Source organism: Ursus americanus, chromosome 1, assembly GCF_024610735.1.
Source record: "Ursus americanus isolate L20-20 chromosome 1, mUrsAme1.1.p, whole genome shotgun sequence".
Classification (NCBI taxonomy): Eukaryota; Metazoa; Chordata; class Mammalia; order Carnivora; family Ursidae; genus Ursus; species Ursus americanus.
The window spans coordinates 8,613,847-8,626,576 of NC_142127.1; the positions used below are offsets into that span (position 1 = coordinate 8,613,847).

Sequence of the window (12,730 nt, forward strand, 5' to 3'; positions counted from 1 at the left end):
TTTATTTACATGTGGGTTAAAAAGCTAAGGGTGGGCGCCTGGGTGGCGCAGTCAGTTGAGCGTCTGACTGGGTTTCAGCTCAGGTCGCGATGTCATGGTTGTGAGGTCGAGCCCCATGTCAGGCTCTGCGCTCAGCATGGAGTCAGCTTGGGATTCTCTTCCCTCTCCCTCTGCTCTTCCTGCTCGTGCTCTTGCTCTCAAAAATCAGTCAATCAGTCTTAAAAGAAAGAAAGAAAGAAAAGAAAACCTAAGGGAAAGGGGGCACTATAATCTGTGGTTAGCCCTTGAATAATGATGCTTATTCTGTTTTCACCCCAGGGCTCTCCGAGCAATACAATTGGCCGGACACCCTCCCGACACACCAGCAGCAGGACCAGCCCCCTGACCTCACCCACCAACTGTTCCCATGGGGGCCTATCTCCCAGGTAATGCCATTTCAACAAAAGTGAAGGAACTAAAGCACCCCGGTGTCTGTCCAGCCTATTTCTAGGTTTTTAGACCAAGCTTATTAATACCAAAAAATGGATGGGAATCAGGAGACCGTGGGTCCTAGTCCTCACCCAAATCTTAACTGTATAATCTTGGGCAAAGCAGTTGACTTCTATGATGAAGTGGCCAATTTGTGCTGAATATTCTTGAAGATTCTTCGGTTCTGAGCACTCCCTGGTAACTTAAAATTTTAAGACTAAATTTACATTTAGTACTGTTTCACATAGAAACGATTTAGAAATGCATCACGTGTTCTGTAAGTGCTAGGAGCACCTGAAGGTATTTGTCATCTAAGTAAATTCCCTGCAGTCAGTCTGCACATAGCCTGGGGCATAGTTGCTGTCATCATGGGCTCAGTGAGGTCTGAAGCAGAGTGCTGCTCTGGAGAGGTATTAAGGACCTGAGAACTAAAATTGGATCAGCATTTTCAGACTTTTCGTTGGGACCATGCAAACATTGGTCTTAGAGAGTCTGAGACAGTGACTTAAAATAAGAAAAATGCTTTGTCTCGGGATCTTGAGGCTTCTCCATCTGCCCAGAGCCTTTGGAAGTCTCTGCATGGTGGCTTTAGTGAGCCCGTAGCATGTGTTGGAGTCTGCCATGGCCTCACATAGAATAGTGGCCCTAGAGGCCAGACTTCTTAGCGCCCGGACCTGTGAGGGTCATACATACTGTGTTTGTCTACAAGAAGTCCAGATCTTTGCATTCCCTGGCCACAAGGATCAAGGGGCTGTTCTTAAGGGTTGTTGACACCAAGATGATAAGAAAATACCAGAAGTACTGCCATCTTCCCTTTAAAGATTACCTCTTTGGTAGGAAAATATCAAAATATAAATGCCTTTAAATTTGTTTTAGATTTTTAAATGATCAAAAATCTTCCCAAATCTTCCATCCTTACAAATAAATTTCTCTTTAGTTCTTCAAGTTGTCATATGAATATTTGGAACATATGAAATTTGTATTTTTCTCTTGGTGAAACAAAATATTTTATATACTTATAGTATGCTAGTGTTTATATTGCCTTATTTCTAATCCGCCCTAAATCCCCCTGATACTGTGTTTAGGTAGAATGAAGAATGATGTCACGTCTCCAGGTTTGGTCTGTGTTGTCGTGATTTTAGCAGGCTGTTACAATTAGATAGTTGAGATGAGAAACAAATGAAAATATGTCTGACTTTCCCCAGGTGTGACTGAGGCTCAGCCAACTATTTTTTTTGTGTTAATATCTGTATCTAAAGTATATGACTTGTCTTAAATGAACAGGGTCCAGCATTAACAGTAAAATCAGAGTTCTCTTTCTTGGGGTGGAGGGCAGGGGCAGGATTTTGTGGAAAACTCGAATTCTCTGTAAATGGTTGCTTTTGTCTAGAAGTAATACTTCTGCACCATTAATTGGAAAATCTGCTCTTCCATCATACACACTTCTTATCTGTTATTTCATTATTAGGATAGCACATTCCTTAGGTAATAAGCAAAAGGTAAAACTCAGGTGTTTTGTTATTCTGTATGCTGCTAGTCTAAGTAAAAGACTGGTGAAGGCCACTAGTGTAATGCATCAGAGCCAAGAATTGGCTCGGTATTAATCTCCATGGATCCCCAGATTATTAAAAAATTTCTTTTTCCAAGTCCCCATTTATTTTTAGTCGGCCTGGTTTTCATTTTTACTGTCAGGGTTGCCGGTCGGTGGAAGAAATGAAGAGGTTTATTTCAATATTAATATCATTCTCAAGATAAGGCCAAATGTGACCTAAATATTTTCTTGCTAACAAGTTCCGCTTTAGGGAATTATTTAATTGTGTGGTCTCTTTATTTTTTAAACAAATGTGCCCTTAGTCAGGGCATACCTAGCCAGATGGCCTTAGTCAACAACTTAATTAAACTCAGTAGAAGTGATTTTTCTCACAACTAAAACTGTCCAGAAGTAGGAAAAATGGCCTCCTGTCATTATATCACTGGGAATAGGCCACATACTTTCTCCAGGAAAATTATAAAAGCTATGAATTATTGCATTAAATGGGAGAATGGACTAGGTTACCCCATTCCTGAGGAGATGATAGACAAGTTCTACCACATATAATCTCAGACTTTTTTCTGAGCAGTGCTCTTGAAGCATTTACTTTCTGTGAGCTGCCATTCTCTCGAATCATCTTAAACATACGATGTTAGCTCTTTTTTCTTAAGGGGAAAAGTTGTTACCAGTTATTTGTTTTCAACCTAATTTTTTTGGTATCAAAACAAACTAGTATTTTTTTAGTCCAGAAATTCTACACATGGTGTGTTAATAAGGAAATATTCTAGAATGATGAGCAGATCTAATTTGATAGTTTAAAAAAAAAAAAAGCCCTAGTGAGGAAGTTGTTTTTATAAACCCAGTAGTCTTAGAGAAAATCATGAAGCTAGCATGTTAAACCTTTGTGAAACATTCCATTTATTGCTTTTTGTGTGTGTGTGTGTGAGGGAAGACTTACTCCTTATTCCCAGCTAGTAAACAAATACTACTGGGTATTGAGAGAGGAGATTTGTAACCTGGAGTTTTTCATCATTAAATACATATATATTTTTTAGCTCGTTTTGCCCAGCGTGATTTGTGTTAAATGAACAGCAGAGTTGCAAAGGGGCTTCGGAGATCATGTCATGTCCATTCCCTTTGAGATCAGAAAGTAGACGACAGTCCTCCGCCCACCCCGCCATCTGCCGTACATTCTTGGCAAACGTGTTGTAGAGCAGAATGACACTAAATAGATAGCTACCCCTGGGAATAAAGAACAGTTTTAGGTGGATTTTGCAGTCCATTGCATCAGAGGGTCAAGATTTCCCATAGCAGCAAAGTGGGGATTAACTTCGAGACCCAGCCTCCCATAGGCGGTGGAGGTGGTGGTGCACCTGCCTTGTGCTCTGCCTGTTAGCAGAGCTCCAGCCGAGATGGTCACCCTTGTTCCTCCTGTAACCTCCACCCCGACTTAGTGTGGGACTCAGAGAAGGTCTGTGGGCCCTCGTATGCCGTGGTGACCTCTCATCTCCACGCTGACTGACCTTACACAATGAGACCACAGCTGACTTTGGCAGAGACTCGCTTGGGACCGTGATTGCCAGCCTCAGGCAGTGCTGCTCCCTGGGAACGTGGTCTCTGATGCCACAGCTCCACCCTGGGCCTCAGGTCACGTTTCCTGCCAGGTCTGCTCACGCCTCTTCCAGTGGCTGTGGCTCTTCTGAATTGCAGCAGCTGTTGGAACTGTCCATCAGGGCCTCTGCAGGCCCAGGCCACTAAGTGACATTTACGAAGTGAGGAGGGATGCCTGTGTTCTCAAATAAGTTTTATTTCTCATATTAGGTGATATGAGTAGGGGAATTAGGTTTTTTTGAGACCTGGCGCTCTAGCCCTCCAGTGGTGCTGTTACTTTTTCAGAAGGAAATTGCTAGTGGCACCCTCTGAACTCCCATCTGATTGGGTCCCCAGCCTCAGGGAGCACATCGTCCCCGCTTGAGTGCTGTGGTCAGAGAGGCATGTTCTCTGAGTCTTCCTGCTGTAGTCCTTTGGGTCCCGTTTGAATTAAGGCTCGAAATTCCTTCTTTGGCTCTTTGTAAAACAATTGGTTGCATTATCTGAAACTGAACATCCATGCATATTTGTGTGGAAGTACTTGGAATGTCCTTCCCGGTGCAGACACACACACACACAAACACACACTCACACTCACACACTCTTACACTTGGAATCTCATGGTTTAAAAATGTAACACATGATCGAGAGGGGAAGGAATAAAGCAGCCTTATTGAGGGCCAAACTGTAAAACAAATTTTGTTCATTTTCTCTGTGTGGTGAAGTATAAGTTTTGTTCCAGTTAACTTTGCCAGAGCTTGGTCAAGGAAAGAGGAGACTGGAAGACACTTCGGAGGTAGTGTCTCTCAGTCCCCTCCCCGCTCCCCTCCCCGTTGCCTTGTTTTGTCTCTCTCTGACTCTCCTCTTCTGATCACTGCAGTCGGTTGTGGGGTTGGAGTGCCGATGGCCTATCGAAGCACCCACCTCCCTTTTCTCAGCCCAACTCCATTCCCACCGCTCCCTCCCACAAGACTCTCAGGCGCTCTTACTCTCCCAGGTAACAAGCTACCTGTTAACCTTGTCTGAGGTGTCACAATATTATTGCATTTCCAGGGTCGTCTCAGGTCTTTCGGAAAGCCTTTGGCTTAGACGAGCCGGAGTAGAGCCTTGGTGAGAAGTGTGAGCGGGTGCGTGATCTCTGTCCACCTGCATGAGCACAGCTCCTGCTGTGTCACAAGGACAGAGGACCGTTCATCAGCTGACCCACTGTAGCAAGCCTTCTGGCCCAGGCAGAGCTGAGCCCCCCAGGGGGGCTGGGGCAGTGCCCTGAAGTCGAGGCGGGCGAGAGGGGCATGGTTTCCTTTGTATTCTTCTCAGAAGGACAAGGCAGTCCCTCTCAGAAGCAAGTGAGACCTGCCGTTTCCCAGACCGTACCTGTAGCGTTCAGTCCTGCTGTTGCCGATGTGGGCTGATTTCTTGCGTAATGTACTGCCCTGCGTGAGAGTCAGAGGACACAGGCCCTGAAGGGAAGCCCCAAGAGGTGTGTTCTCTGCTGCATCTCACTGGCGTGCCCTGCCTCCAGGCAGGAGAGCAGTCGGGATTCGCACAAGCCCCTGGTTGAAGACGATGAGGTTAATGAGTCTAGAAGGGATTCGCACAAGCCCCTGGTTGAAGGCGATGAGGTTAATGAATCTAGAAGAAGGGGTGGGGCTTCCTTCAGATTTAAAACAGATGGTAAATCGGTGAGACAAAGTAGGGTCCACGGATTTCTACAGATACCTGTTTGAGGGTCCCTTAGGGGATTATTTTAAAGGTCCAAAGATCCGAGGACCCCTTCCCTGGAAGTCTGTAATCGCACGAGCCTGGGACCGTCCAGCTGTCTTCGTGCTGTGTAGGATGTTTGTACCCGCTAATAGGATAGGGTAAAAACAAAACCGAAAAAGGTCTGTGATTCTGAATGCCTCATAGCTTTTGCACAGATTTACATTCCTATTTTGTGTCCTCAACTCAGTGGAGCTGTACGTTATTAATATAGTCAGCTAAATGTTTTAACAGCATCTTTCTTTGGAAACTCTTAGAGCTTTAAAAGTAACTGCTCAGGTGTACAGAGAATCCTGTAGTGACTGTTTCTAGATACACAAGGTTAGGGCAAGGACACAGGAATATAGTGACAGCTGCTGTCATCAGTGTTAATAAGGCATGTCACCATACCTAAACTATTTTTTTTAAAGATTAGCCATACTTCAAAGTAGAAGTCCCATTTATTGCCTGTGTTCCAGTACACTGACCTGTGTGCCCTAATGGGCACTAAGCTTCACCCCCAGCCACTCTTTCCCATCCAGCCATCAAGACCCCCTCTGATGGGCACCTCGTTTCCAGAATCATCTTTCACACGTGCACAATAGCACAGCTAATGCTAGTAAGTACCCATAACTTCTGTTGACCATCGGATGGAGAGAGCGTTGACAAGAGACTTTTACATTTAGAAAAACCCATCAGTTACCTACAAATAAAAGGAAATCCTTGTCTCTTTGCTTTCTGCCAAAACCGTATTGATTGCATGACAAGGAATGATTATATATCCTCATTCCATTCCTGGTATCTTTTCCCTTCAAAATGACAAAGAGGAAAATCTCAGAAGGCAAACTTCCTGTCTCTCCTGTCCGCATTCTTGGAGACCTGACCCCATGCACCTCCCTGTCCACGATATGGATCCTTTACAACAGGGCAGGGTCAGAGTTCTATTCTGCCTCCGAATTGGATGATGTGGCCTGACCTTGCGTCGGTGACTATTGACCGATTGAGCAACTCTTCCTAATCTAAAGAATCCTAAGGAAACCTTTCTGGGGTCTAATCGCAGTATTTACAGAAGACCAGGAGCTGACCTTTAACCTAGAGGATTATGTCTCTGAGCTAAAACAAGACAGAGTATGGGGGCAGGTGACAGACCAAGGTGTATCTAAGCAAGCCTCTTCTGATAGGTAAAGCCGACCCGTCCCTCTTGCCGTGCTCCCTTACGTTCTGCCGGCCAGGACCATGGCATCTTTGATTCCCCAGTGACCGCTCTCATGGGAATTTCCTTTTTTACCCCTACAAAATGAAGGCTCATAGGCATTGATTTGGGGGGGGGGGGGGAGCCAAAACAAGAACTAGCAAAGAACGTAGCATTACCTGTTTCCTGTTAGAGAAAAACGATGCTTTCCCTCACCTGGAGCTCACAGTTTTAGCTTCATACCAAGGAGATACTTCAGACCTCAAGCTAGTGAGTCCAAAAGAAGTGTCAGCACAGATTGTACTTGGCCATGCATGTGTACTCCTAATTATTCATTGAAAGTAAGAAGGAGGAACATTAACTGGCAGGATCCTTTTAGTATTTTGGAAAGAGGCTACTTGTAATGCTGAAGTTCTGTGTACTGAAGTGAAATATTTTAAGACCACTCAGGTTACAAATAATAAGATAAATTATGTGAAAGCGAATGTTATCTGAAGCGACATATGGAAAATAATATTGTGACATCCCTTAAAAAGCTGAACGTTCCGCCAGACTTCCTCTTGTCCATCTGTCATTCTTTCTGTTTTTTTTTTTCCTTTTGCATGGGCTATGCTTTTATTTTTGGTTGTTGTGATTAAAAGTATTTTAAGGCATCTTTTTACATCTTGTATGCATATTTTTTTGTTTGAGTCATATTCAGTTTTTATATATAAAAAATAGTGTACTGGCCAGATGTATAAATGCCTTTGTTCCCACATAAGTGGTATTGTGGTGTTAGAAAGGAGGGGCTGGGAGCCCCTGTGCTCCTCGTGCTTTCTTCACATTAAAGGGATGTTGCCTCATGGACAGATAACCTTATGAACTTAGCAGGGGTTGAAGTCTTGAATCCTGTTCAAGTGTTTTATTCTACCTCCTGTCAGTATATACATGGAATTTTAGCTGTAAACGTGTTCGTTCACATTTCTTTTGTGTTTGATGCCAGAGCCAGTCTTTGAGTTGGCGTATATTTTTGTGAACTCTCCAAGTACAGTTGGAGTATGGATTTTCTTTCATTCATCAGAAAAGAAGAATGGGTTCTATCTGGGCGAGTGTTGCAATTTTAGGTAAATAGCTCCCATCTCTGAAGGGTGAGTTCAGATGCTGTGCCCCAGCAGAACCTATCCAGCCTTGGAAAACACTTGGATCATTACAACCTTGAGCCAGTAGAGGTCTGGCTACTCCCAAGTGAGAACTGTCCAAGTCTTGTCCTGCTCCTCTGCCCAGACCTTTAAAAAAGAAGAAAAGGTGGGGAGCTGTGGGCTTCGTCAATATTACTTGTTTTTAAGCTGCAGGAATCTTAACCACTTGTGAGAGCGTGCAGGATTGGTTGTGTTGTCCGGAGGAAAGGTTCCTGGCCGCGAGTGTCTAGGTTCAGTTCCTTTTCTTGAAGATGGAAAGAGTGCTTTTCTTTAGTCTTTAATAGTGTTGTCGAATGCTTACTTGTATACGGCCAAGGACTCTTTGACTGTCCCCTAGCCATCCTCAGGATAGCTCAAGACTTCCTGTAAGTTCAATTAGACCGACTCATCTGATCGTCTCTTGACATTTTCTTGAAACAAGTGACACTTAAACTAACGTGGGTTTTTTGACTTGCCCTTGGTCGACTGTCACTTCTTGTCTTGCTTTCTTGATGCTGTGCTTTATGCTGTGCTTGTCTGTGATATTCTTGGTGAGGGACCGTGGTGGGTTTTGTTCTCAGGACCCACTTCAGTGCACTTTTCAGCCCTCTAAAGGCTGCTTGTTGACACACTGCATTACACCCGAAGGCTGTGTGGGATTTCTGCTCTGTTTCGTGTTTCGCTCTGTGCAGCCAACTAAAGGAACAATAGTTGACATCACTTTTCTGTAAGGGACAAATATTTCTTGCTTTTTGAAATACTTTCAGACATCCATCTAGGAATGTGACTCTCCTCTGTATAAGATCTGTTTTTATTATAAAACACATAAACATAAGCATGTTGGAAGAGTTGGTATTCACGGCAGGCCCCTGGGTTAGATGGCATGAGAGATGGTCGGGAGCCCTTCGGTAGGGTGGATCTGACTTGGAATCGTTTTTGGATGTAGGGTTTTATTTCACAAGTTTCCAGTCCTGGTAAGCGTAACCCCGTCTTGTGAGGTCATTTGCTTTGTCCTCTGAAACTTGCGTGTAATACTAGCTTTAGTTTGAAACGCCCATTCCTCTTAATCTGTTTGTACATTTGAGACCAGTAACAACCAGACTCCTTGTTTCCATCTTCAAGATATGAAAGTTATTTTTCCACTTTCATTATCGTGCATTGTCACCAGTTGTCACCCTTTGAGTTCTTGCATTTTCGTGGTTTTTGCTGTTCCCCACTGGTTCTTACCGAGTGCCAATGTAGTGTGTTTGGGGCCTGGTTTGACAAAGAACACAGATAATTGTCCAGTGGTGGCGCTCTAACAGAAGGTGTCTCCTTTTCATTCCAAGTCACCTACAGATAGAAAACTGTAATCACACCTTACTCCGTAAACCATTGGAAGTAATTTACACCCATATCTCAAATTTATTCATATGCTTCAGTCTAAGAAATACACTATTTTTGATCTTTAGCATGCTGGAGTATGATACAGAGAACCTGAACTCTGAAGAAATTTATAGTTCTCTGCGTGGAGTTACGGAAGCCATTGAAAAGTTTAGTTTTCGAAGCCAAGAGGATCTGAATGAGCCAATTAAACGAGATGGCAAGAAGGACTGTGATATTGTAAGTATCCCCGGGCTAGCCGAGACCGATACTTCGGTTAAGTGATATTTCTGAAGATTGATGACTGTGAATACTGAACTTCATCATTATTTTTATCTCGTAGTTAGAATATTATTTTAAGAGGCCCAAGGGAACTTTATAAAATTTTGAGTAACCCTTAGCTGTCTGTGAAAAATGTAAACTACCTTTTTCTCCCTTTGTTTGCTTTTGTGTATCCTGGACATATTTTTGTTCCTGTGACATGATAAAAATAATAGGCCTGAATTAGACACTATCGTGGCTTTCCGGGAGCTCTAGTCTCACACAGAGGCAGGCAGATCAGTGGGAAATCATTGTGCAACGGGGAGTGCTCAGGGCTCAGTACTGAAGAACACACTGGGCCAGTCTTGGGGCTCCTCAGGAAGGGACAGCGGGAGAGATGTTTGCAGCCTCGGAGCTGCATGAAGCAAAGGGTCAAAGGGAGTTTGGACAGATAGTAGGGGGGCCCTGTGAGAAAGCAGAGAGGTGGCAGTGGGCATGGCGTGATTTCCCTTTGCAGGTGGCTGACGGGGAGAGAGTGGGCATATCGTGTTGGTGGTGAGGTTTGGGGAAGACTACAGTGGTTGGCTCAGGGAGGGCGCTCATACCCAAGGGACTTTTCCATCAGTGTCTTGATTTTACTCGGGTCACTGAAGAGTCTTTGAAGGATTTTTAAGCAGGGAAGTGGCATGATCACACTTAGGTTTTAGAAAGATTGTTGTCACTCCGAGATGGAGAATGACTCTGGAGGAATAGAGTTGGGTAGGGCATGAGCTGAAATACTGGAGTCAGAAATCTCTGCCTAGGACTCTTAAGTGCTGGAGCAGTTCAGTGAGCTAATATCCTAGAAGGAGAGGAAAAAATGTATGTCAGCCCCTTTGGAACATAGTGAATTCAGTTTTGAATATATGTGACTTGAGGAACCTGTGGAATATCTGAGCATATGTATCCCATAGGCCTTTGCAGATACCAGTCTGGAGTTTAGGCTGGCTGTTCACGCTGGGGATAGAGATTTGAGAGGCACTGACTAGTTGCTTTGATAACTAAAAAGTGAGTGAAATCAACCAAGTAAAGGGTAAGGAAAATCCTAAGGAGCATCAACACTAAGAGAAAGATGGAAGAAAGGGAGTTGGAAGAAAAGCTACTGGTTATTGTGTGGGAGACCAGGATAGTGTGGTGTCAGAGAATTTAAGGGAAACTTTTGGGAAGGACATTCTGGCCAAAGACCAGGATCAGTAAGATGTGGAGTGAAAGGACTCCATTGGATTTTTTTTTCTATCTGCATTAAATACGATGAAATGGAAATTGAATTGTTGAACAGCTTCGAAATTCAACAACTTAGCTGCTTGATGACCAGAGTGTTAGCGAAGAAGCTGGAGTGAATATAAAAATGCATTAAGTGGAAAGATTTGGGAACCAGTATGTCTCTTTGGCTTGATAAGTGACATCCGTAAGGATTCATCCATAAGGTTGAATGTCAGATCCACTGGGAAGACGATTCCTAAAAGCAGAGCTGAAAACATTCAACGTGTGGGAGAAAGTCCATCCTGAATGAGTGATTACAGAAATACAGTAAACATAACTTTGAGGTTCCACTTTACTTCTGAATTGTTCCACTTTGTTTCAGGTAGAAATTAAAATATTGAATGCAAATTCTTCCACTTTGTTTCAAGTAGAAATTAATATATTTAATGCTAGAAAGGATGTAAGGAACTAGTATAATATTGGTGTCATGGGAACTTGATACAGTTGCTTTGGAGCTTAGTAAATTATATTTAGCATAAGTGATTGTTTTTTTGAAGAGGTAAAGTGCTTGAGCAGTGGTTGGAGGGGCGTAGATAGGGGGTAAAGGGGCAGAGGGAGAGAGAGAATCTGAAGCATGCTCCACGCTCAGCTCGGAGCCCAAGATGGGGCTTGATCTCATGACACTGAGATCATGACCTAAGCCAAAACCAAGAGTCAGACACTTAACCGACGGAGCCACCCAGGCGCCCCTCGGCATAAGTGATGTTAAGTTTCATGTCCTTTATCCAATAATCTAACTTTTGGCAATCTACGCTAAATGACAAACTCAGCAAAAGGAAAGAAAGTTATTACTTACAGTGTAGTTTATCTCAGCATTATCTATAACAAAAACCAGAAACATTAAGAAAGGAGGGGGAATAGTGGAAGGGGAATAGTTGAGTAAATCTTATTAGAACACAAATGGGAATGATGTGAGTAAACATTGTGGTTACAAACACTATTTACATGGGACATTCTTAAACTGCGAGGAGAACAAAATACATGGGAGTGTGTACTCTGTGATTCCCACTCTGCACAATCTGTGGGAAGAGAAGAATGGGCATAATACGCAAGTTTAAAAAGCAAGATCTTTTGGTTTTTGTTAAAAGTGATTAGAATTAAGATAGTTTAGCTTTATTTTTAAAATGTCTGAAGTTTTTAAACCCTTTCTCCTTTTCTAAGTTCGTTCATTATAATAATACGTGTTTTACTTTGAGAAGAGAGTTACAAGGAGAAAAAAATTAAATCTTGCATGAATCATCTTCCTACCATGAGAAAAGCCCACAGTCTTATTTTGTTCAGGTCTAGCCATGTATTATATATCCTTTTGACATCTTAACAGTTAGCAAAAAATCTTTTTTGGTGGTGTTAAAAACCAGATCCGTCCCAGCAGTTCCACTAGGTGTATGTCCAAAAGAATTAAAAGAAGGGGCCGGAACAGACACTTGCACCCCAGTGTCCGTAATAGCTTCCTTCGTGGTAACCGAACAGTAGAGAAGCAGCCAAGTGTCCAACAGATAAATGGATAAACAGAATGTGATATATGCATCCAGTGGAGTATAATTCAGCCATAAAAAGCAATGTAATATTCACACACGTTACAACATGAATGAACCTTGATTAGGTAAAGTGAAATAATCCAGACACAGACAGATGCTGTATGAATCCACTTAACATGAGGTACCTCGAGTAGTCAGATTCAGAGACAGAAAGTAGAATAGAGGTGCCCAGGGCCAGGAGGGGCGGGGAGTTATTATTTAATGGGTATAGAATTTTAGTTGGGGAAGATGAAAAGGTTTGCCCAACATATAATGTAGTCGTCATGGTCATACAACATTGCCACTATCTTTAATGTCACTGCATTGTACACCTACGTATTAAATGATTAAAGTGATCTATGTAAATTTTGCCACAATTTTAAACTGGCTTTTTTTTTTTTTTTTTGGGCCACAATTTTAAAAGATGCATAAGCACAAAGTGAAAGAGCTGTCTCTTGTCAGCAGCACAAGTCAAACACATGGCACAGCAAACACCAGTGTGGTTCAGGTGCCTGGAGATGGCTCTGCCATCGTTAGAGTCAGATGGTGGGGGTGAGGAAAGTGAGGGTGTTCTTTGTTCCCACGCTCGCTTGGTTATAGTGCCGTCCTG

At 43.1% G+C, this 12,730-nt stretch overlaps 1 protein-coding gene across 24 annotated transcripts in view; it reads left to right on the top strand.

Annotated features, from left to right (window-relative positions):
- The window catches only part of CLASP1 (cytoplasmic linker associated protein 1), a 267,594-nt gene that overhangs the window by 220,195 nt on the left and 34,669 nt on the right, over positions 1–12,730 (top strand). For 23 of the 24 annotated variants that reach the window (XM_087854114.1, XM_087854040.1, XM_087854321.1 and 20 more), the window contains 2 exons: positions 319–425; positions 9,130–9,280. In XM_087854114.1, coding sequence (XP_087710240.1) covers positions 319–425; positions 9,130–9,280 — 258 coding nt within the window. Of the gene's footprint in view, positions 1–318; positions 426–4,469; positions 4,587–9,129; positions 9,281–12,730 lie in introns of all 24 variants that reach the window. The other variant, XM_087854590.1, reaches the window with a different exon arrangement.